Source organism: Neurospora crassa, linkage group I (assembly GCF_000182925.2).
Source record: "Neurospora crassa OR74A linkage group I, whole genome shotgun sequence".
NCBI classification, from domain to species: domain Eukaryota; kingdom Fungi; phylum Ascomycota; class Sordariomycetes; order Sordariales; family Sordariaceae; genus Neurospora; species Neurospora crassa.
In genome coordinates this window covers 7,560,788-7,582,770 of record NC_026501.1, presented here as the reverse complement: position 1 = coordinate 7,582,770, position 21,983 = coordinate 7,560,788, and the positions used below count along the sequence as shown (strand labels likewise).

The window sequence follows — 21,983 nt, the reverse complement described above, 5'->3', positions numbered from 1 at the left end:
CTGGCCAGCGCCCGACAACCTCTCTAGCCAGTCATCAACCAGCGCCCGACCGAATGTGGGGAGAAGAGGTTTCGGCAGACCGCGGTAAAACACGCTGGTTGACCAATTCAAGCTCTTCCGTCTGAGCGACGGCGGCCACGGTCGAGCCGAGTTGGGGTCGGGTGCTACACTAGTAGTCAACCCCGCGCCAATTGTCCCGCCCCCAGGTCAAGAAGGTACACGCTGGTGTTGGCTCGGTGTGTTAAGCCGAGCGAGAGAGTGAAAAGAAACATAAAACGTCTCTTGGCTTCAAGTCTTCTGTTTGTCCGGGCACCTCACTCCCTTTCTTCTCCTTCTTCTTCTCCTTGTCCTCCATCAGCTTCTTCTTCCTTATCTCTTCTTATAAACACCATAATGTCTGCTGTCAATCGCGGTCTCCGCCACGCGTCCAAGCAAGTGCGCCTATCCCAGCGTGTGAGCAACCTTAGCTGCCCCAGATTCGCCGGTCTCCAGTCTGCCTTCAGACTCCAGAACTCTTCCTCCACTTCCACTTCTGCTCTTCCCAACACCCGCACCAGCAGCTTCTCTACCATGGCGTCCCTCCAGTCTGCCGCCCCTGGCGTCACCCCCTCGCCCGCCGCCCACAAGGGCTATGACCCCGAGATCACCGACATTGCCGACTATGTCCTCAACAAGAACATTGATTCGGAGCTTGCTGTAAGTTCCGTCCCTTGCCCGTCAAGTTATTCTTATTTTTTTTTTTATTTTTTTAAAAAAAAGAAGAAAAAGCCCTCAATCTCGAGAAGATGTATATAAGATGAACTGGTTATAAAGATCGGACGAAAGTCGAACTGAACCTACATGCCCTGTGCAAAACACCACATGCTAACCGCCAATGTTCACAGTTCGACACTGCCAGATGGGTCTTTCTTGACACCCTTGGCTGCGGTCTTGAGGGCCTCCGCTTCAAGGAGTGCACCAAGCTTCTCGGTCCCACCGTCCCCGGCACCGTGGTGCCCAACGGCCCCAAGGTCCCCGGTACCCCCTACCAGCTCGACCCCATCAATGCTGCCTTCAACATTGGCACCATGATCCGCTGGCTCGACTACAACGACTGCTGGCTCGCCGCCGAGTGGGGCCACCCCTCGGACAACCTTGGCGCCATCCTCGCCGTCGCCGACTGGATCACCCGCACCAACAAGGCCGGCGGCAACCTCGCCAATGGCAAGCAGTTCACCGTCCGCGATGTTCTCGAGGGCATGATCAAGGCCCATGAGATTCAGGGCTGCCTCGCTCTCCTCAACTCGTACAACAAGGTCGGTCTCGACCACGTCGTCCTCGTCAAGGTCGCCTCCACCGCTGTCGTCTCCAAGATGCTCGGCCTCAACGAGAAGCAGACGGCCGACGCCATCACCCAGGCCTGGGTTGACGGCCAGTCCCTCCGCACCTACCGCCACTCCCCCAACACCATGTCCCGCAAGTCGTGGGCCGCCGGTGACGCCTGCCAGCGCGCCGTCAACCTGGCCCTCAAGGTTCTCAAGGGCGAGCCTGGTGTCCCCACCGTCCTCTCCGCGCCCGTCTGGGGCTTCTACGACGTGCTCTTCAAGGGCAAGAAGTTCGAGTTCCAGCGCCCCTACGGCAGCTACGTCATGGAGAACGTTCTCTTCAAGGTCTCGTACCCCGCCGAGTTCCACTCCCAGACCGCCGTCGAGGCCTCGGAGAAGATCCACGCCCAGCTCAAGGCCATGGGCAAGTCCGCGGCCGACATCAAGGAGGTCACCATCCGCACGCACGAGGCCTGCGTCCGCATCATCGACAAGCAGTTCAAGCCCATGGACAACTTTGCCGACCGCGACCACTGCATCCAGTACATGTGCTCTGTCATGCTCGTCTTTGGCCGCCTTACCGCCGGCGACTACACGGACGGTTCCGAGGCCGCCACCTCGGAGCTCGTCGAATCCCTCCGCAAGAAGATCAAGTGCGTCGAGGACCCCCAGTTCACCGCCGACTACCACGACCCTGCCCTCCGCACCATCTCCAACGGTCTCACCGTCGAACTGAACGATGGCACCTTCCTTGACGAGGTCGTCGTCGAGGCGCCCCTCGGCCACCGCCTCCGTCGCGAGGAGGCCAAGCCCCATATCCTGGCCAAGTACAAGCGTCACTTGGAGCCCCACTTCAGCGCCGACAAGGTTGAGAAGCTGGTTGCTCTTGGCCAGAACCCTAAGGAGTTGGAGGCTATGTCGGTTGATGAGTATGTTGATCTTTATGTCAACGAGAAGAGCGAGTTTGCTCAGTAAATGTGTGGCTTTGTTTGACTGGAGCAGAGAGGAAAAAGGAGGGGACGTTGTGCATTATATAGAAGCGATCTTTGGTGTGCTTAGAATGGCGTGAAATGAATATACCATTTTTTTTCTTTTTTGGTTTACATGTATCGTTCTGGTCTTCATACTGGCTGGTGATTCAAAGAAAGGGATTGTGAACTGTATCCTCTGTGGGAACTCACTTCATACTCAATCACAAACATCATTACTGGGACTGATATGATTGTCACCTATTGTAAAACTAAGAAAATGCCTAAAATGAAAAAGAAAAAAAAAACCCTTCAGAATGATGACCTCCTTGCCAGTTACAATAACCAAAAAGACACGTTGAACCAAACTCCCTAGTAAGTTTGCGGACCTAGTAGACTAAAGGCAAAACAAAAAACAAAAACAGAAGACGGTTGAGCCCTTCATATGACCTGGCAATAATACCCCATGCACAATCCACAGTAAAGTATACCTCTTAAGATGCCTGAACCACGCACAGAAACCCCAACAAAAGGGGCCACCATAATGTCAAATCATGTTCTTGTCCAACGGTTCCTAACCGTCAAACTCGACGCCCACAACCTTGGCCGTACCACCGACATTCGCTTCATCTCCTCCTCCCAAACTACCACCACTCCCTTGTTGCAGCTGAGCCTCAGCAGTAGGATCACTAGCCTCTGCATCCGCCCCCGTCAATAAATCTCTATCCGAACTCCTCACTCCTCCACTTCTCATCCCCGCCGCCGACCCTCCCGCGCCGCCAGAACCATTCCCATTACCGCCAAGCGACAACCCTTCAACAGGCCCCCCATCATCCTCGTCATCATCGTCATCATCGCCACCACCACGATTCGCGCCGCCCGGCTTGTGCTGCCCTGGCAGCGCATTCTTCTCCAGCTCTCTCTGCGCCTCCTCCATGCGCCTCCTCACCTCCGCCGCGACACGCATTCCATCCGTGACGATATTGTCCAGTACGCCTCTTAGACCGCGTCCGGCACCTGCTCCTCCCTGCTGGCTGTTTGCTCCGCCGGCGCCGCCGAAGAAGCCCATGTGGGAGAAGGTGCTTCCTAGACCGCCCACGCCGTAGGACGACGAGGCGGCGTTGGAAGAGTTGCCGCTAGACATGTTGATGCCCTCTACGAGGTGGAACGAGCACGGGAAGGATGACTCGAAAAATTGCTCGAGGAGCTCGTCGGCCAGGACGACCATGCGGAAGGTGGGCAGGGTGATGTGCAAAGGGTTGTTGGGGTCGAGGGCGATGTTGGCCTTTTCCGACTGCTGGCGCGAGACGCGGCGGCGGCGGTCTTCGTCGTTGTTGGAGATGGACGAGGGCGCGGTGGATGGGTCGAGATGCAGCGAGGATGGCGGTTGCAGGCTCGAAGTGGCGGTGTCCTCGGAGCGCTTGGCTGGGCGCGGGCTGGCGATTGGGGAGTCCATGGCTAGGAGATCGTCATCGTTCTCTTCGTCAAAGTCGTCGTCGTCGTCACCAATGGCAAAGGCATCAGGGTCTGCCAAGCCCTGGGCGGCATCGTCGTCATCAATGGAGATCAGGTTTTCTTCCTGACGAGACGTCGTCTGTTGTTGTGGTGGTTGCTGGCTGTTTTGGTTGTTGGGATGGTCTGGGTCTGCGTACTCAAAGCACCTCCTGATAAATGCACTGACGCTCCCGAGAAATCTCTCGTTAACAGATTGGTCGGGCACTTCATTTCCAGGGGTCACCATGCCCTCAGTCATCATCCCGTTAGGTGCTGTTGCACGATCCAGTGTACCCTCCAATCCCCGACGTGATAGAAAGAGCAAAGCCTCGGACATGCGCAATATGCCTTCACGATCAACCTTGCCGTCTCCATCATCGTCATGCAGTTCAAAGAAGTAGTTAATCGTTCCCATGATATCACGCTTTCCTTTGATGCGGGCCAAGCCAGTAACGACGTTCTGGAGGGTGAGCGCGGAGCTGGAATCAAAGTCCCATTTCCTGAACAGCCTTTGGAGGAACTCGTGATCTGCTGGTTCAGGACCATTGCCCCAAGGAGACATGGATGATTCGTTCTTCCGGAAACTGTTGTAGAACCCTCCCCCGTTACTGGAACCCGTGTCACGGCGAGACTGAGTGGGGGAGTCCGAAACAGCCCACTTAGCGATACCCGCGAGGAACTCTCTGAAGGCATCGTAATCCATCAGGCTTGTGCTCGGGCCCAGCCCAACTCGCCCCTTTTCAACATTCCCCTCGTCCACCACTTGGCCGATTCTCGATATCCTGTTGCTCTTGGCTCTCCTTGCCTCTTCCTGCTTGATGATGAGATCCCGTTGCTGCCTCTCGTACAACACACCGTAAAACCTATCGTATACCGCACCGAGCTCATCGGTGCTAAGAAGCTTGCTTTCCGGGCCCAGGTTCCGAATGGCCGTCCGTTTGGCAAAGCTCTCAATGTTGTTCAACACTGCGTCCTTGTTCTTGAGGCGCAGCTCTGTGATGGTGCTGTGTGTGATGCCAGAGAATTCCTTGAATGCCACCACCATTAACTCCTGAAACCTGGTAACAGCTCTCAGCTTCGGATTCTCCGACTTGGGGTGTGCCGACTCATCCAGCCGAGCAAAATAATTCTTTAATACCGAGATGAAGGCACCGTCGTCAGAGGCATCCAGTAGCTCCTCACCGTTTATCCTTAAAATAGCCAAGCCAACCTGGAACAGTACCTTGGGGCCCTCCACGAAGAAAACATCCAGGACTCTGAAGGCAAAGACTAAGGGCATAGAGTTGATGTACAGTGATAGGAACCACGGAAGAGAGACCACTGAAAGCTGCACATCGCACTTCACCAAGTGTTCCCACAGGATAGGCATAGTCCTCTCCACAAGGGATTCGAACACCTTCTGATCCAGGAGGGTACCATACATGGTGGTGGAGTAGTAGCCAGGAACCAGCCGGTCACAGAGAGTCGACAAGAGGAAGAAGGCCTGCGCTTCCGACATGTAGATCAGCAGCGCCGCTACCACGATGTTCATGGCCTGGCAATAGCCAACGTCAGCGTTGACCCAGCTGTAGGCGGTCAACACCCGGCGCAACCGGCCGATACCTTCCTCGCTCTGAAACCCCGGATACTCCGGAAGACTTCGATTTAGGTCCTTTTCAATTTCGTCAATCGCGAGCGATTCTTTCCCTGAATGCTTGGCGAGCGTATCGGCATACAATGTCGGATTCTCTAATCGCAGATAGACGGAGCCTGATGTCAGCTCCCAGATTTCGCCCCTTAGCCGGTTTGGCAGGCCGACTCTGATGAGCTTGTGGAAGGTAGGTTGACGGATCAACGTCACGTTCCGACCATTGTCGCGAAGGTATTCGGCCCACAGGCGCATCTTTGCTCGGTCTCGCAGCTTTTTGGGATCGCCAGGGTATCGGAAGATCATGCCGAGCCCCGCGTCGGGCGGGTTCGCGCTTTTCTGCTCCTCGGGTCGTAGCAGGTATTCCGAGTAGCATTCGCCGATGACCTTTTTGAGTTTGCCGACATTACCCACGGCCGCACGAAGTCCCTTCTTGAGACCATCGCAGAAGCGCTCGCAAGCGACCCGTGTGCCGGCAAGCTGAATAGTGATCCGTTGTTCCCTCACTTCTTTCTTGTCCTTGTTGTCCTTGAGAGCATCCTGGCTGATTCCGTTCCAGGTTGTTATCGCAAGAGCAAACTGTTATAATCAGCACTGGTCTAGGCATCCTTGTTTGTTATCTTGTTGAAGGGATGAATGACATCCTACCTGGAAATTCTGGCTGTGAAGGCGCTCTACCCTGCGGATAGAGCTTAGAGGGAAGGTGAAGCCGTTACCGCTGGGTCCGCCGCCGTGAGTCTGACCGGTAAATGCCGAAGAGGTCGAGGTGCTAGCCGACTGCAGGAAGCTCGAAGGCGTGGTGGAGAAGCAGAGGTAGGCCTCTGAAAGGTGCAATTTCCCGGCGTAGTGGAAGCCCCTATCTTGGTCCTTGCCGCCCTGTGTCACGTTTGAAGGAGGGATGGTGAGCTCGGCTGTGATCTCATAGAGCGGGTGTTGGGAGTCGGGCAGCCGAAATTGGCTCTGGAAGAGGGAGGCCTTGGACGGGTTCTTGTCGGAATCGGTCAGGTTCAGGCCCTGGGTCGGATCAAGCAGCTGCTGTGCCTTTTGCACAAAGCTCGATAGGTTCAACATTGCTACTGTGGTTGCGCGAGCTCACGGCCCTGCCATCAAGAGGCCCGAGGCAGCTTTGTGTGTGTATGCGATTGTAGATGATGGTATCGAGCGGCGGGCAGCGGAACGATTGGCGGGCTGATGGCGGTCGATCGGAAGCTCAGCTTGGCGGCATCGCCCGGCAACCACTTGTTGCTTTTGCAATGTGTGTACGGCGGGAGAAGTCTCGGTGGGTGTAGACGCCGACGAGAAGCGAAGAAGAGTAGGATGATCGGGTATATGTGGTCGGAGTAATGGGGAACTCGAATGGGTGGTGTAGAGTGGTGACGGTGGTGACGGTGGGTTGACCTTCCAGTGCCCTGGCTCTGGTCTTTGTGAGATTTAGCCGAGCACTAACTCTTGCAGTCTGTTGTGTGATGCTGGCCGGGGCTTGGGCGATCTGTGTTATTTCAAGAGATGCCAATGGGGTGGGAGGTGTCGTCAAATGCGTGGTAACGACTGGCGCTGTAGTGGTCTGTCTGCGGAGGAGGATGTTTGCGGCTCGGGCAGTTAGTTGAGTGGGATGGATGAAACGAAGGTGGCATAGGTCTGATGGAGATTGAAGCGATGGATGGAGGCTCCTCTTCCGTCGGGTCCTCAGGTCGTCCATTGCTTCAGTCCAGTGCCTCGCCCCCCAGTTAGGTTGTGGGGACCTGTCTGCCCTGCTGTGTTTCAATGATACAGCCCAGGCAGGGCAGCTTAACCCGTGCGGGCCGGGCGGGCAACGGCCTCGCAGCAGTGGCAGCAGTGGCAGCTTCATACCTAGGTAGAGGTACTGTAAAGAGGTACCTACCTCTAGCTTTCTACCTACGTACCGACGCAGCAGCACAGGGCACCCCCTACCATGTACCGAACGTTCCTGACGTTAGCGTATTCCGTTGCTGTAAGGTAGGTATGTATGTAATAGATTTCCTGGGCTTCAACCTCTTCCCAGAGGCCCTCCTAATACATTATCACTCGATCATCAACAAGCGGCAAGGTGAGACTACCTCTAGACTGATCAACCATCCAGGAATATATTGAACTCATTCACACGTATTCCCTCTTTACTATACCAGCTATGTGTCGCGTTCTTCGTACCTCTACCCTCTAACAACGTCAAAGTGTCTGCCTACCTAGACATAGAGCTCTGACTCTCTGGTGTGCACTAGGTAGCATAGGGGGGATATAAAATCATAAAAAGCAGGGCATCAAGTAACCCATAAACCCGCGACGCCCTTCCCGTATCGTCCTGTAATAACTCCGTGCCCGTCTCTTCCCATTTCAGTCAGTTCTCATTCTCGAGAACGACGAAGAGTCATGATATGAAATCCACCAAAGACAAAAACTACAATTATAACCGTTCCTTGTCATCACCGTGCTGTCGCCTTTGACCGAGGTCCAACCTGACACACTGGAGACGGGCCTGGCTACTTGGAACGTCAAGCATACCCGTCTCCTCAATGTCAAGCGAGTGACTTTAAGCAGTAACGCCATATGTCCCATCCGATTGATTATATCCGATATTCTTCTGCCCCGTTGAGCCAGTAACCCAGCCCGAGGATCTTCTGAGAAATCCGCCTGAGCACCAATACTTGGGCGCTTGCGAAATCCCTTCGTCGACCTGAGGCCCTTTCACTAAAAGTCCCCAAAGTACTTTTCGTACTTCTCAAACATCTCTTCCGTGTACGCCTCATTGTGGACGTCCTGCTCCGGGTAGACGTCGAAGCACGAAGCGTCGCCGGGGTGACTTAGGTGAGGAATGATGGGGCCCTTGTGCCGTCTTTGCTCCACAGCCTCCCAGTCGACGCCCTTGAACCATGGGTGCGCCTTCACTCTTGCCGCGCCGCCGCTCATGTTGCCGAGTCGCATGGTCCGATCGACGGTGCAGAAGGACCGGATGATGTCCTTGGCTTCTTCGCTGATTTCTGTTGACGAGGGGAATAAAACCGGCTTTTCTACGATTCTGACTTGGGTCTTAGTGACGGTGGACTTGCGTCTGGAGCAGCAGCTCAAATTGGGAATAACTCACTGTCTGTAAATCTCGAGGGGATTGTTGTGGTAAAACGGGGGATAGCCCGTCAGGAATTCGTATATCAGGATCCCCAACGCCCACCAGTCCACCGCTGTCGTGTGGCCTTTATTCTGAATAACCTCGGGCGCCAGATACTCTGGAGTGCCACAAAGGGTGTAGGTCTCGACCGGGCGTTCAACGTCATTGTACCCCAGCCGCTTGGCAAAACCAAAGTCGACCAGCTTGATGTGCCCATCCGCATCCAACAGCAGATTTTCGGGCTTCATATCTCGGTAAGCTATCCCACCCTGCTCTTCGTGGAGGTACTCGAGCACGAGCACAATCTCAGCCGCGTAGAAGCGTGCCATCTCCTCGTCGAACCGTCGGTATTTGCGCAGGTATGTAAACAGCTCTCCGCCGGGAATGTAGTCGAGCAGCAGGTAGAGGAAGTCGTGGTCGGAAAAGGAGGCTTGCAGACTGGTGATGAACGGGTGGCCGGTTACATCCTGGAGGATCTGCCGCTCGTGGCGCACATGGTCAATCTGTTTTAGTCTGATCACTGTAACCACCTATTAGTGATCCTGACGCCCGGCATTTTTCTGGTTTGAAAGCAGCCCAAGCGAAACTAACCTTCCGTCTTTCTCAAAATCTTTAATGCGTAAACCTTTTGGCGGTCAATTTCGGTGCCATTGGCTGGTCGGACGAGTACCACACGAGCAAAGGTGCCTATCGCCCGTTTATAAGTGGTTAGCAACACAGTCCGTGAGGCGCGTTGGAAGTCTTGGAACCGTACCAGTTCCTAATGTCCTTATACGGTGAAAGTCGCTCAGCCGGGGCTTGCGCGTGGCCATCTCGAATCCACCACTCGTATCATTATTCTTTTGCGTTTGTGATGGGTCATTTCGCCGTTGGTCGTTCTGGTAAGAGTGGTGCTGCGAGAGCATGCAGGGATGAAGTTGCGGTTGCGATTGCGTCTGCTGCTGTTGTTGGCGCTGCTGGGCGGCTGCAAGTAACCCCTTTGCCTGCAGTGGGTGTAGCCCACCGCCAAATGGGTGTGACGAGGCGACGGTGGCCGCCATGTTGGATGCGGACCAGTGAGTGACTCGGAAAGCGGCAGCTATGTTTCCGTCTTTCGAGTCGTCCGACAAGCTGCGTTTGGAGGTATCGACAAAGGTCCCTATGGTGGCTAAGTTGAAGAGGAACGTGAAGGTGGAAAGGCAACTGAATGTGAGGGGTAGAGTCAAAAGCGCCCGTGGCCGGGTTGCTGTTCCGCTCGTGATGTTTCCCAAGATAGCTGAGGTGATAGCACTCGGTATCAGGCCACCAAAGATTATGCGAGACTGATAGATACGGAAGAAGGGCCGAAGGGGAAAATTCCGTCAACGCCGTAACCAGTCAAGAGGGCGGACCAAACGAAGACGTCCAGACGGGATATACAGCAAGCAAAAAGGGTAGGTGGGTGGGTGTAGTCGGCGAAGAGCGTCAGGGGTTCAAGTTGTCGAGTGTAGTGTCTAGACTATATGTATATGTATCGAGATTGTACTTCTGTGGGCCACAGGCTACTAGGTAATGCCGGGCAGAGTCAATGGCAGATCGTTACAGTGCTGTGCCGGGGCGGAAAGTGAAAAGATGGGGACAGAGTTTAAAGAACGGGAGAAGACGTTCATGTGGTAGGTTACGGCGGCGGGGTTCTTGACATAAGTTCGTTGGTTCTCGGGTAGAGGTCGGGCCCCATCCGGCCCAGCGGGATGCCAGTGACGAAGAGCAGTAGAGAAAAGGGAAGGTGGGAAACCGGAGTCCTATAATCGTGGGACTAAAAGTACCTTACTGTATGGTAGTAGGTGTAGTCATGAATCTGAGGCCCGGCATGGGTATGAAGGGAACGGTGTGAACAGACAACGGTCACGATCCATTGCTTCACTTGGACACCCCATCACGACGACATCCAATGCCTACACCTTACCGTACCTTATCCCCGCCAGGTTCAACGAGTCTTGGTGGTGGAACGGAGTTCTCTTCCTGACGGACTCCTCACTGTCCACCAGGCACTGCTGTAGCTGAAGGGATGCAGTGATTCACGCGCTTCGCAGTGGGGGGAATGGTGGGATGAGACCTGGGGGTGTGGGCAGTGTGGGCAGTGTGGGCTTTGTTTGGGAGCGATGGCGGCGGGGATGACGTTGGTTTCTGCAGACCCCAGTTGTCTGCGCGACATCTCGTGGGCCTGGATTGCCCTGAATGTCGCCCTGAGATGCGAGAGGCACGGGTCTCTGGACCAAACGGACCGATCGGCGGCGAATCACAGCGAATCAGGTCTTTTACAAGTCCGAGACGGGACCCGGAACTTGACGAAGGCTGCATCTATAAAGACTATTTATGTAAAGGGCGGCGAGGGCGGCTTGCATTTCCCTTTTTGCGAGGTGTTTTCTTTTTCGATGATGTGAGAGAGAAAGCAAGAGAGAGAGAAAGAAGGGGAAGAAAGAGAAACAAAGTGGACAAGTTTCGGTTACTTGGGTTCCTTGACAAGAATACAATAACAGATACAGAAATAATGCACGGTGATTCACTGAGCGCTCGGAGACCACTCAGTTCAGGGATGGAAACACAGACTTTAAAGCTACCTCCTGTAGTTCTATCACCATGGTGACCACAATGATCCATTTCATTACACCACTACCTCTAGCTGTACGCTACAGGCTAAGTGTACTACATTGTAAAGGATCATTTCAGAACAATTTCAATCTAGGAAAGAACCGGCTCGACGGTTGTTGATATTCCCGTCCTCGTCAAGGATTTGCTGCCGGGACCCTCCGCCGCCAGCGCCTAAAACAGCCGCACGACCCGGTTTGAATCGTAAATTGCGGGGTTTCTCAGGCACCGTTAGGTAGTCCGGGGTTCAAAGAGGAGCTCACGTATCCTACCTACTGCTGCGTACACTGCGTCAGCGTACAGAAAAAGTGGAATACTGGGGATGTCGATGTCCATCTCGATATTCGTTTCGTTGGACGACGACGTCGTCTAGAATACCTACTTATTTTAACAAGTGGCGGCTGCTGCTGCCATGCTCGTTCCTGTTCGTACCTATTTAGACGGGGAGCCGCCCCAACGCCTGTGACTAGTACCTCCGGCTGTACCTTTTCCTTCCCGCCCGTGCCTGCTTTAGACTTTCCGTCCCATGCTTCCGTCCTAGGTAGGTATCATCGATGCGTGCTTCATGAAGGAGCCCAGTGAAAAACCAGCGGCACCTGCCCCTGAAATCTCCAGCCTAAACGCTGGTCGTTCCCGTCGTGTGACAAATTGGTTGCCGTACTGTAGCTTTTCAATCTCCACGCAGGGTCCGTCTTCTCCAGTTCCGCTGGTACCTCTATGTAAATCAAAAGTTGCGGGGCTTACTTGTATGTACTTACCCCCCCCCATGACATCACACACACAGTACATACATGCCTAGGACGGCGGTGACTTGCCACCACAACTGCGAATAGCTTCGTGTTACATTTCGAAGCACTGGCGCCTTTTTTCACTCCGAGATAAGTTCGGTTTTGTAACGCATGTGTGTGATAGTCAGTGACGGTTGGCAAAAATAGGCCGTTAATCTCCGATGCCCATCACAAAAGATTTCCCTTCGGGCCCATCCGCCAAGCGCCAAGGCCCCCCCCCCCCCCCATCTGAAGCTCAAAAACCACCATCATAAAGAACGGAAACAAAAAGATCCTGATGTAATAATCATATGATAGGGCAATTATACAGTCATACTTCTAGTATGTCGTGTATTCTGTACATAAGATTCACGGTTGAGCTCGTCCTGCTCGTCATGTTGCAGACCGTTACAACATCGATCCAAGAGAAACCAGTGTCGAAACTCTCCTTACCCACGATATCCCATCACCTCGTCGTGTGCCTCGTGTGGCGGGCTCCTGGTGGCCGTGTTGAACGAAGGGGATTCTGTCCATGCGTATGCATGTTCTGATACGAGGGCGCTGACTCGTTTGGGTCGCTCAGACCAGACCTGACCTCTCGGCTGCTTTATTATGTTTTGCTTTCAGAAAAAAAATGTTCTTGCTTCGGACATTGTACGTGGGTCATCGATGCCGCACATATCAGCACGCTCGGATGGGAGCTTATCCGAAAATATGTTCTGTATGCCTTTTATAATATTGATTCTGATAGGCTGCCCAAGTGGACAAGCACGCAATAATGATGCATATTGATAACCGGAGTAGGAGAGGTACACAAGCCTTGAGGCAAGAGAATCTATCTACCTTCTTGAAAATGACCACGCCGATCCATGGAAACCCCACCCTCCTCAGATCTCAGAAGTGCATTGTAGGTATATCCTCCTCTCAGAAACCATCCAGGTTGCTCATGTAGACGTAGAGGTTCGTAACCATTCCGTACCCCCTTATCCTCGTGCCCCGTATCCAAGAATTTGCAAACCCAACAAAACCGCCCATGCATCCACATTCATCGTAACCACCATCAAAACCCATTTACTACCAATCGCGTAACAACCACCAACTCCCAACACCCATAACCAATAAAGTGGCCAACACCAGCGCTCCCTCCTTCGTACTCCAAAGGAAAGCCGTCCACCCCACCACCACCTCCTTCCTCCTGGCCGCCGCCCTCCTCTCCCAAGCATGTACATCCACGGCGACCGGCATCGACACCCTGGGGTCCCTTTTCCATTCTTCTTCTTCTTCTACTTCCCGTTCGCCCTCACCCTCGCTAACCAAAGGTAGCCTCATCGCCTCCTCCCCCAAAACCGGCACCTTCGCCCTGAAGAACACAGGTCGGTGATCACTCGTCTCCACGACCGGCAGAGAATCGTACACTTCCACTTCCACTTTCACCTTTTCCCGCTCTGCCTCTGCCTCTGGCTGCTGCTCTAGCTCTGTTGTTGCCGTAACCCAAGGCGGAACATCCAAATACAAAACCCTATCACACCACCCCGGCCACCGATGGCTGGCAAACCGCCACGGCACCTCCGGCACTCCATTCACTTTATCCCCTCTTTTCACCGCTTCCTCATTAACCGCCTCCCCCTTGGCTGGATGGACGTCGTATTTATACGTCGGGCCAAAGGTTATCGGCGCCTCGGAAAGGCCGTGCATAGTTCGTCCGGCTTCGCGCTCTTGAGTAAGTTGGTCACGAGGCAAAAAGTGGGAGAAGTGGTTGCCCGAGGAGGGATCGAAGGAAGGGTAGGTGGCGAGGGGAGGGGGTGTGGTGGTGTCAATGCGGTAGTTGAGGTCGCCAGCTAGGAAGAGGTGGGAGGTTGGTTTAAAGATGGAGATTTGTTGGAGGGTGGATTTGTAGGAAGCGCTGGCTCTGGGGTTGTTGAGGAGGGGTTGGGCGTCAGAATCGCCATCGCCGTTTCCGTACGCGAGATCGGTATGGTCGTCGGCATCGGCTGAGCTGCTGTCGTCCCGAGTACGAGCTACAGGTGCCGTGTCCCCCGCCCCAGACCTATCCGGCGTCGACCGCGCTGCTCGGCTTTCGGATGGGAACTCGCCGGCGGGCAAAACGTTGCGCGGGTTGGCGAAAGTCAGGCCTGACACGATGCTGCGCCAGTTGGCGTTGCGCTTCTTGAGGTTCCATTCCATCGCAGCCAGGTGCGTGGCCACAAAGGTGAGTTCCGTCGTCTTTGCTTGTTCTGTTGTTGTCGTTATCGCGTTATCATTGCCATCCACGACATCGCTCCAAGTAACCCGTAGCCCTACCGCACCCTTGTTGCCCATATCCGCAGCGCCAAATCCACACTCTGCTTCTTCGATCCGCTGTATCTTGGAAGGTTCACGGGCAAAGAGCAGGATGGCTGTCATCCCAACGTTTTTGGCCCGGATGAGCTTGTATGGGTCACCACTGGCGCCATCACTGCTTGTCCCGTATTCATCGGCCTCTTCGAGTAGTTGTCCAGCTGCGAGGTTCAACGCCTCCCCGTACCGAGCGTAGTACGTGTTCAAAAAGAAAGGGCCGATGAAGGAGTAAGCCAGCGGGGCTACTTCTTGTAGAGAGCTGGATATCAATGGTGAGTAAAAATTACAGCATCGCTTTGGATTGGATGACTACTCACAAAACAACCACGTCCGGCAACGTATTGCCATTCCCTTTTCCTACACCTTGCGCCGACAGAGCCGCCTTCAAGTGCGCCGCCCAAACGGCGACATTGATGAGATTCTTTGCGCAGTTGAAAGTGAGGATCAAGAGGTCAATAGTTGAGGGCGTCATTTTCCGCGATCGCGTGGAGATGGTCGCGGAGACGGCTTGCTGAGTGCTGCTGGCGTTAAGACGCGCGTTTGTTGTTATTGGTTTCTCACCAAATGAGAGATGCAGCAGCTGTTGTTGTTGAAGAGGAAAGTGCGCTTTGGTCTGTTGACATCAAACGCCCCGGATATGTCAAGCACACTCAACGTTGAAGTATGGATAGATATCTTTGTGATGTATGTATGTTGGATCAATCAATATAAATTAGAATTCTAGAACCGAGTCCTCCGGAGCACAAGTTTATGTGGTGCGCACGAGAGGTTGTCATGAATCGGCTGATTCAGATGCTGTTGAGGTATCGTTATGTGGGGTCCCGAGTGTGGCTTGGCCTGGGACCAAATGTCTTGATTCCCTGCAGTGCCGTTCGTGTTGATCCAAGACGAGACGAAAGTTCAGTCGAATCCAACGATTCAATTGGTGGGGCTAAATAGGTTATCAAGGCGTAGTTCTATTCCAGTAAGGCCTCCGAGTTCATGAGTTGAAGTGCTGAGTGTATCTTGACTCCTGAAAATTTACGGAAACGAATAGTCCCAACAACAGTGTAACTAAGCAGAGCGCTTGCCTTCAAGAGGTTGAAATATGGTGAGAGAGAACAGAAGTTGTTGGATCGAACTATGACCAAAAATTGAATCCAGGACAGGTATATCCAGAAGCCGCAAGCTATACGTGATGATGGTAGCATCCTTTTTATTTACTTTTGTATTTATTATCATATCTATCATGTTCCCATCGCCGCGGTACACAGGCCCTAAAGCCATGGTAGGATTGGAAATGTTGTGATTGGACCAGAGGTGTGACGTAGACATTACAGCCTCTTTCAGACACCGCTGTTTTGCTTGTCTTAGGGTCAATTCGGCCAGCCCGTACGCTGGTAATCAAGGCTGAGCCGTCGGTGGCTTCACCAGCACATGTAATCAATAACCCCATTTGGACAGACAAGAGAATTAGGTAACTGCAGAACAGCACGTTTATCTTGCTCATGGAAGCTATATGCACGCAGACACAACTTCGGCAACGGTCCAATTGGGCTAAGATATGAGACGTGTATTAGGAGAACTAGCTTGAATTTCATGTTGCCCGAGCTCTTTCCACGTGGTGTATACCAGTCATATCCGTCTTGTCTCCATGATGTCAGCCAAGTCCCCGAAATATCCCAAGGTCAAAGCTCTCCCACAAAAGCAGGCGGCTGAAAGGTGCCCTTCTCTATATGCGGTGCTCCTGATATTTCGATTTGGGTACGAGGTCGTGAACGCGTAACCATCGTGTCGATATGGAAAGCCACCGCGCCAGCAGATGCGTCCAGGAATCTTCGAGCATGAGCTAAGAGGCTATCTCTGCTTGTCCAACCCAGAACCTCCAGCCGATCGAACTTAGGACCTCGCCGTGTCACTGAGCAGTGGCCGCATTCACGAAATCTCCATCGTCTGGACGGAAACTTTGGCACATAGGCGCCATAGACCAATAACCACCCCGTGACCTGAACTCTGCTACATGATTCCAAGCTAATACCAACTGACCAACAATTGATGTATATGACTTTCGCAAAAAGGTGCAACGCTTCGTCCCCTAATGCCTCCCCACAAGCGAGACCCGATGCGAGAGAAATGACACACCAAAAGGAAATCGTGCATGATAGTAAACGAAAACAAAACAATGGGAAACGGGATGCCGACTGGGAAGATGCTTATTGTTATCTCGCAACGACATGACTCGAACGAGACTTTTGCCATAAATGGCCCGTCTTGATCAAGCCGTATCTCATGACCGCTGCTGCAATTCCGACGGCATTTTAAACCTCGGCCCATGGAAAGGCCAAGGTCTCCAACTTCAGCACCCCAGGAATCCGGGATACTGGGCATGCCGTTCGTAAGGTCTGCGGTCAAATAGGAGCAAGACAGATTCGACCAAGAGTCGAACTGCACTGCCGCCATAAACCGAAGATCCGTCCGAGCCATGAATAAGGGCAGTAACTGATAGAGATGCCGAAGAACGAAGAGAAGCAATCTGTCGCAAGTAATCCGTCTGGCTGTGTAGAGGAGATGCATCGGTCGATGGTGCTGGCCAGGTACAGCCATCCGCTTCCACTCCATCCAGACGCTCGAGGGACGTTGGATGACGAAAGGCGGGTGCAGGAATCAAACCATTTGACCAATGCGCAATCTGCTACTCCAACAACCCGCCGAAGATCTTGTTCCAAGTAGATACCATGTGCGAGCAACCGCAGTCTCATTCCATAGGACGATACCTGCCGGCCACATGTCCGGAGCCAGCGCCTTGACCTTTAGCAGCCGAGCGCAGCCTATTATCGCAAACTGAACGTCAGCCATCATGTCAGCATTCTACCTCCGGCCAGCGTTATTGAGTACACCAAACTCGAAGGAAACAAGATTCCTTACTAGGAATGCTGGGCTAGGCTGGCAAACTCACATCCTGTCGCTGCCACCGACGGCACGGCTGGTCTCAGGTGTCTCGCCGGTCATGGGCTTCCTGGATCCGCTCCTCAGGGCCTGCTGAGGGTCCTTACGAGCAGCAGCCTGGGCCGCCTCCTTGGAGTCCGCAGGCTGGGGCTGGCTGGAGTTGCCAGCAGCCTGCTGGATAGCCTGGGCGTTCTTCTGGTACTTGTAGACGGTCCAGTCAAAGACGTAGTCATACTGGAAACCTTCGCGGACGAACAAGTCACGGAAGATCTTGCGGAGATAGCTGTAATCAGGCTTGTCATCGAAGCGGAGGGAACGAGTGTAGTTGAGGTAGATGGCAAACTCGTTGGGGAAGCCGCGGCAAAGAACCTCGGTAGGAGTGGTCATCTTCTTCTCCATGATGCGGTCGTACTTCTGCTTCTTGGTGGCAGCCTTAAGGCCCTGCCACGGGAGGGAGCCGCGGCAAAAGTAAAGCATGACGTAGCCAAGGGACTCCATGTCGTCACGGCGAGACTGCTCGACGCCGAGATGCGTGTTGATGGAGGCATAACGGGCAGTGCCAGTAAGGTTCTTATTCTCTCTGTAAGGAATGTGGAAGTGAGTCTTGGGATCTCTGTACTTCTTGGCAAGACCAAAATCGATCACGTTGACCTGGTTGCCACGCTTGCCAATCCCCATAAGGAAGTTGTCAGGCTTGATGTCGCGGTGGATGAACGACTTGGCATGGATGTACTCGATGCGGGAGATGAGCTGATCAGCAAGCAGCAAGACAGTCTTCAGAGAGAACTTGCGGTTGCAGAAGTTGAACAGATCCTCCAAGCTGGGGCCAAGAAGGTCGAGGACCATGGCGTTGTAGTCACACTCAGTGCCGAACCAGCGGACAAAGGGGATACCAACGCCACCGGCGAGAGACTTGTAAACGCGGGCCTCGTACTCTAGTTGAGGGTGTTTGGCCTTCACGCTCTCCAGCTTGATGGCAATCTCTTCACCGGAGATGATGTTGGTGCCGAGGTAAATGTCACCGAAAGAACCAGAGCCGATCTTGCGACCGATCCGGTACTTGTTACCGACGCGGAGATCCTAGCCTTCCAGTTAGCAGGATGCAACCTTTGACGTTGGCAACCAAAGGCCTAGGAGGCCGTGGTGATTCGGAATTGACGGATAAGCGTACCATGGTAGTCATGTTTGCGGTTAATAGGGGAGAAAGACGAATCCCAGAAGATCAGTAACTATAGCCGATAGATGTCAGTAAAAGGGCCATCAAGGTACGCATACGCAACGATGTCGAACGCTGAGCTGTCGAGAAAGGCCAGTGTCGTCCCAGGTGTTCGGGTGGGAGTCCTTGCCCGGCTCGGTCACAATAGGTTGTTCGACTGCTCCATGAAGTGGCCCATGTGTCAATGGTGACGGCAACATTTCCAGAAACCTCTGCAAACACATCCACATCGTGCATCGCCCTGGAAGACGGAGCGTCTGGACGGCGTGACAACACTGTCCATCAGGGCTATGTCGACACGGACGTGTTCAACGATGGCCTGGGCGACGCTGCCATCCTTGGGGAGCATTGTAGTGATGCCATTCCCACCATCATGCCAAGAAGGGTGTCGAGGCTATTGAAAAGCCTATCAAGTCGGTGTCGTGACCGATGGCGACGGTGTGCATCCGGGCAAACAGCGGGCAAATGCGGCCAGCGCGGGCAGATTGGTTGGCGGACGGGCCAACAATCAGCTCACCGATACATGGCGGCAGCTGAGTGGAACCACCACAATGCGTGCAGCAACCTCCCTCGCTCGCTGGGAACGACAACCCGTCTGACGGAAATGATGATGGAAGTTTTAACTCACTCTTCGGCGGGATGTGTTCTCCTTTTGTAAACGGTCGTCGCAGACCGAATGCTGTGCTCAAGGGTCGTCGAGACCAGGATGGCAATGAATAATCGAGAGGGGCGTGCGTGCCGAAGAAGGCTGCTTAAGTGATGTTGGAGCGTCGGGGGCGATGAAATGCAGCTCAATCTGTACGGGTATGTGTTAAAATGCAGTCGAGACGAAGCGTGCAGCGGCAAGCTGATGGACGCGGGCTTGGTGTTGATGTATGGTGCAGCATGCGGGGGAAGAAAAAAAACAAGAGATTGTTTTGGTGGTTGGGGTAGGTTCTCTTACCGTCGTCGTCGCCGCCGGGAAATTTTAGGTCGTCGGTGGTGAGACGGGGGGCGAGGGAAAGGACGATGTGAAGAGGGAAACGAGACAGCGAGAAGGGAGGAGGAGGCAGTTTGGTGACTGGGACCGACTGGGACTTCTGGACAGCCGACCGACCTGGGGGACTGGGGACTGGCAGGATTTGAGACGGCAACGCCAAGTGCCAGCCAGGCTCGCCAGATCGACCAGGCCCAGCCAGCGCGCGCTCTTTTGGCTTGGTTCTTGGCGGCATCCAGCTGGCGAACTGACGGGAAGTGGAGGAGCCGTGATCCACCGCCGCCATCCACAGTGTCACAGTGCGGGCCAAGCAATAAGCCGGACACAGTGCCAAGGTGAGCGAGATGGCAAAAAATGACTGGAGCTCTCTCACTGCACCGTCGGACAGCGAGCCACCTCAGGCAAGGGCCAGGCGTCCCAGGCCTGCCAGCCCAGGGCATTGGAGGGCGGAGTTTCATGTGGCTTCTGGGCGCGCCCTTTTCTCTGGCAATGTCCAACTGTCATCCAAAGATCTCCGAATGCAGGCTTGCTTTTCAAACAAACAAAATCTGCTGATTTGCAGTTCCCCAACAGGCAAGGCAAGACGCCGGCAACACCTTACGACGGCAGGATAGGATGCAGGCGGCACTGCAGTGGACATTGCGTGGGCAAGGCAAACGTGCTGCGGTAAGGTAAGGTAACCGAAAGGCTTATACTTGATGATGCGGGCAGGACCGCACCGTACCTCTACCTCTACATACCTCTATTTACGAGGGAAGGCATGATACACCGCGCCTCCCATATTACGCCCTGTGAATGTGGAAGAGGTCGGAATGAAGGCTCAGCGTTTTGTTAGGCAGAAACTGGACGGGGCCCAATAGCCAATCCAGTGCCAAAGTGCCTGCCTGCTTTCAGTTCGTTCTCTTGCTGTACGCAGTACTATTGAGAGTCTGTGCTGTATCATATTAGCTTGGTTGGCTCCCGGTCCCAAAATTAATACTAAATCTGACTGGTATACGTTACAACAGCAATTGCGACAAATACGACATCCATAACCCATCCGATATCAGCTTCGAAGAGAATTGAACGGCACTTTGATCAAGTCAGGTGCCTTCTCTGACTACTTTAGAACACTACGCAGTACACATTCTGTGACCAATGTCCCGCTTCTTCCCCGTTCACAACTGCATCATTGTGATGTTTCACTATGGAGACTATACGACAGACGGAATGCAGGAGCCCTCTTTCAAAAGATCAGACGAAGGGACCAAAACACAAGCAAGGCGCATCGTTCAACCATGGCGGGATTGACAGCTCGGTGTAGTGTACATTCTGCGTACGACAGGGCTCTGTACCATAATCACACAGACAGTCGTTTGCAAAAGCGATCAACATTCCCCACCCCGTGGGACAAAACCTCTGCGACTGGCGTCCCGACAGCTTGGAACATACCGAACAAAAGCGCCCTTCCTGTCATCTCCTCTCATAGCTTCCTCACAAGGCCCCAAGAGTTCCGTGCTAGATATGCAAAGAACCTACGTCAAGTGGTTGGCGGCAGCCACGGGAGAGCCTATCAAAGCGGTCACGACAAGCCATATTGTTTGACGGGCGCTTGCGCAGTAGTGTACACAAAAGCCGTCCACAGAGCCTGCAGAGAACAGCTACACCGAGAACTGTCAATATAAGATCTCAAAAACCGCTGCCGAAGATCACGGGTCTAGTGGACCTCTTCAAAAGAGCGCACTGTGTCGTATATCTGGAGGACGTTAGGCGCGGCTGAGAGGCCAAGCCCTCCATGTCAGCGTCTCACTGCTCTTGCAAGTACACTCGCTACTATCCTCGCTGCGACAACCAGCAACCTCCGTCCGACCCCCTCAGTCCATCATTCAATAGTTTGTTCTTCGAATTGCCAATGGATGGAATACATAGAGGTACATTCAGAATCGGCAGAGCATTCAGTCCTCACAGGGAAAGGGCTACACATATCCTTCCATTGCTCATGTTCGGTCTGCCGTGCTAGGGGTACCTGGTCGTCTCCAAGACAGTGCCCGGAATTTCAATCCCCCTGGCCTTGCAGATACTACCGACGTGTATCTTCCAACTACACTACACGTACAAGGCGGTGTCGGAGAAAATCCTGTTCAATCAACCGGCGCTACCTGCATCTTCATAATTCGCAGCCTTGGAAACATGACCAGCTTAGGAACTCTCTATCTGAGGCTGTCAGAAGCTATCAAAAGAACCTCATCTCAAACCTTTCCATGGGCCGACAACGAAGTCACAGAATGCACCCGAGGCATAACGGAGCCAGCCTTAGGTCCGCCGGTGGTTCGCCTCCGCTTTGCTGCCCAAAACGCGACCCAAGGGGCAGACAAGGGTGGCACTGATTTCCCGTGGCTCGATCTTTGGAAGCGGCAAACACATGCCATGATCCCTGCGCATAGCAATGCCCAGATTACCAAAGCGTTTGTATCAGACGACATGCCAGTTGGAGGGGCATTGACACTAGAACTGTTTTTTTTCTTCTTTTTTTTTTTTTCCCCCAAATATCCTGAACCAGCTTCGTCAGTTTGGCTACACCGCCCTGACCGCCAACTGCAACACAGTAATCCATTACCGACCCTTACCCATGCCTGCCATGCTCTCCAAGCTGTTAAAATCG

The 21,983-nt window shown here is 53.7% G+C and overlaps 5 protein-coding genes across 8 annotated transcripts; 1 reads left to right on the top strand and 4 right to left on the bottom strand.

Moving 5' to 3' along the window:
* Positions 1–45: 45 nt before the first annotated feature.
* NCU00680 (2-methylcitrate dehydratase) lies at positions 46–2,590 on the top strand. The gene is made up of 2 exons (XM_960727.2): positions 46–696; positions 885–2,590. The coding sequence occupies exons 1-2, from the start codon at positions 394–396 to the stop codon at positions 2,277–2,279; spliced, it is 1,698 nt and encodes a 565-aa protein (XP_965820.1). The 5' UTR covers positions 46–393; the 3' UTR covers positions 2,280–2,590.
* On the bottom strand, positions 2,514–7,026 carry NCU00681 (GTPase activating protein). The gene is made up of 2 exons (XM_960728.2): positions 6,042–7,026; positions 2,514–5,972 (listed from the first exon to the last, which is right to left on the bottom strand). The coding sequence occupies exons 1-2, from the start codon at positions 6,462–6,464 to the stop codon at positions 2,847–2,849; spliced, it is 3,549 nt and encodes a 1,182-aa protein (XP_965821.1). The 5' UTR covers positions 6,465–7,026; the 3' UTR covers positions 2,514–2,846.
* A 324-nt stretch (positions 7,027–7,350) lies between these two features.
* On the bottom strand, positions 7,351–10,404 carry pkac-2 (protein kinase A catalytic subunit-2). Its single transcript, XM_960729.3, has 4 exons — positions 9,269–10,404; positions 9,106–9,201; positions 8,494–9,034; positions 7,351–8,427 (listed from the first exon to the last, which is right to left on the bottom strand). Exons 1-4 carry the CDS (start codon positions 9,552–9,554, stop codon positions 8,100–8,102), a joined length of 1,251 nt encoding a protein of 416 aa, XP_965822.3. The 5' UTR covers positions 9,555–10,404; the 3' UTR covers positions 7,351–8,099.
* Positions 10,405–12,594: 2,190 nt separating this feature from the next.
* NCU00684 lies at positions 12,595–15,098 on the bottom strand. 2 transcript variants are annotated; one of them, XM_011394510.1, is made up of 2 exons: positions 14,543–15,098; positions 12,595–14,484 (listed from the first exon to the last, which is right to left on the bottom strand). In XM_011394510.1, the coding sequence occupies exons 1-2, from the start codon at positions 14,695–14,697 to the stop codon at positions 12,963–12,965; spliced, it is 1,677 nt and encodes a 558-aa protein (XP_011392812.1). In that variant the 5' UTR covers positions 14,698–15,098; the 3' UTR covers positions 12,595–12,962. The 2 variants fall into 2 exon arrangements, with proteins under 2 accessions (XP_011392812.1, XP_011392811.1); XM_011394509.1 differs by having other exon boundaries at positions 12,615–14,898.
* Positions 15,099–15,416: 318 nt separating this feature from the next.
* Positions 15,417–19,463, bottom strand: ck-1a (casein kinase I isoform delta). Of its 3 annotated transcripts, none has more exons than XM_011394512.1 (5): positions 19,310–19,425; positions 18,995–19,162; positions 18,322–18,379; positions 17,161–18,230; positions 15,419–17,032 (listed from the first exon to the last, which is right to left on the bottom strand). In XM_011394512.1, exons 3-5 carry the CDS (start codon positions 18,331–18,333, stop codon positions 16,960–16,962), a joined length of 1,155 nt encoding a protein of 384 aa, XP_011392814.1. In that variant the 5' UTR covers positions 18,334–18,379; positions 18,995–19,162; positions 19,310–19,425; the 3' UTR covers positions 15,419–16,959. The 3 variants fall into 3 exon arrangements, with proteins under 3 accessions (XP_011392815.1, XP_011392814.1, XP_011392813.1); XM_011394511.1 differs by having other exon boundaries at positions 16,401–17,045; positions 19,310–19,373; XM_011394513.1 differs by having other exon boundaries at positions 15,417–18,230; positions 19,310–19,463.
* Between the last annotated feature and the right edge of the window lie 2,520 nt (positions 19,464–21,983).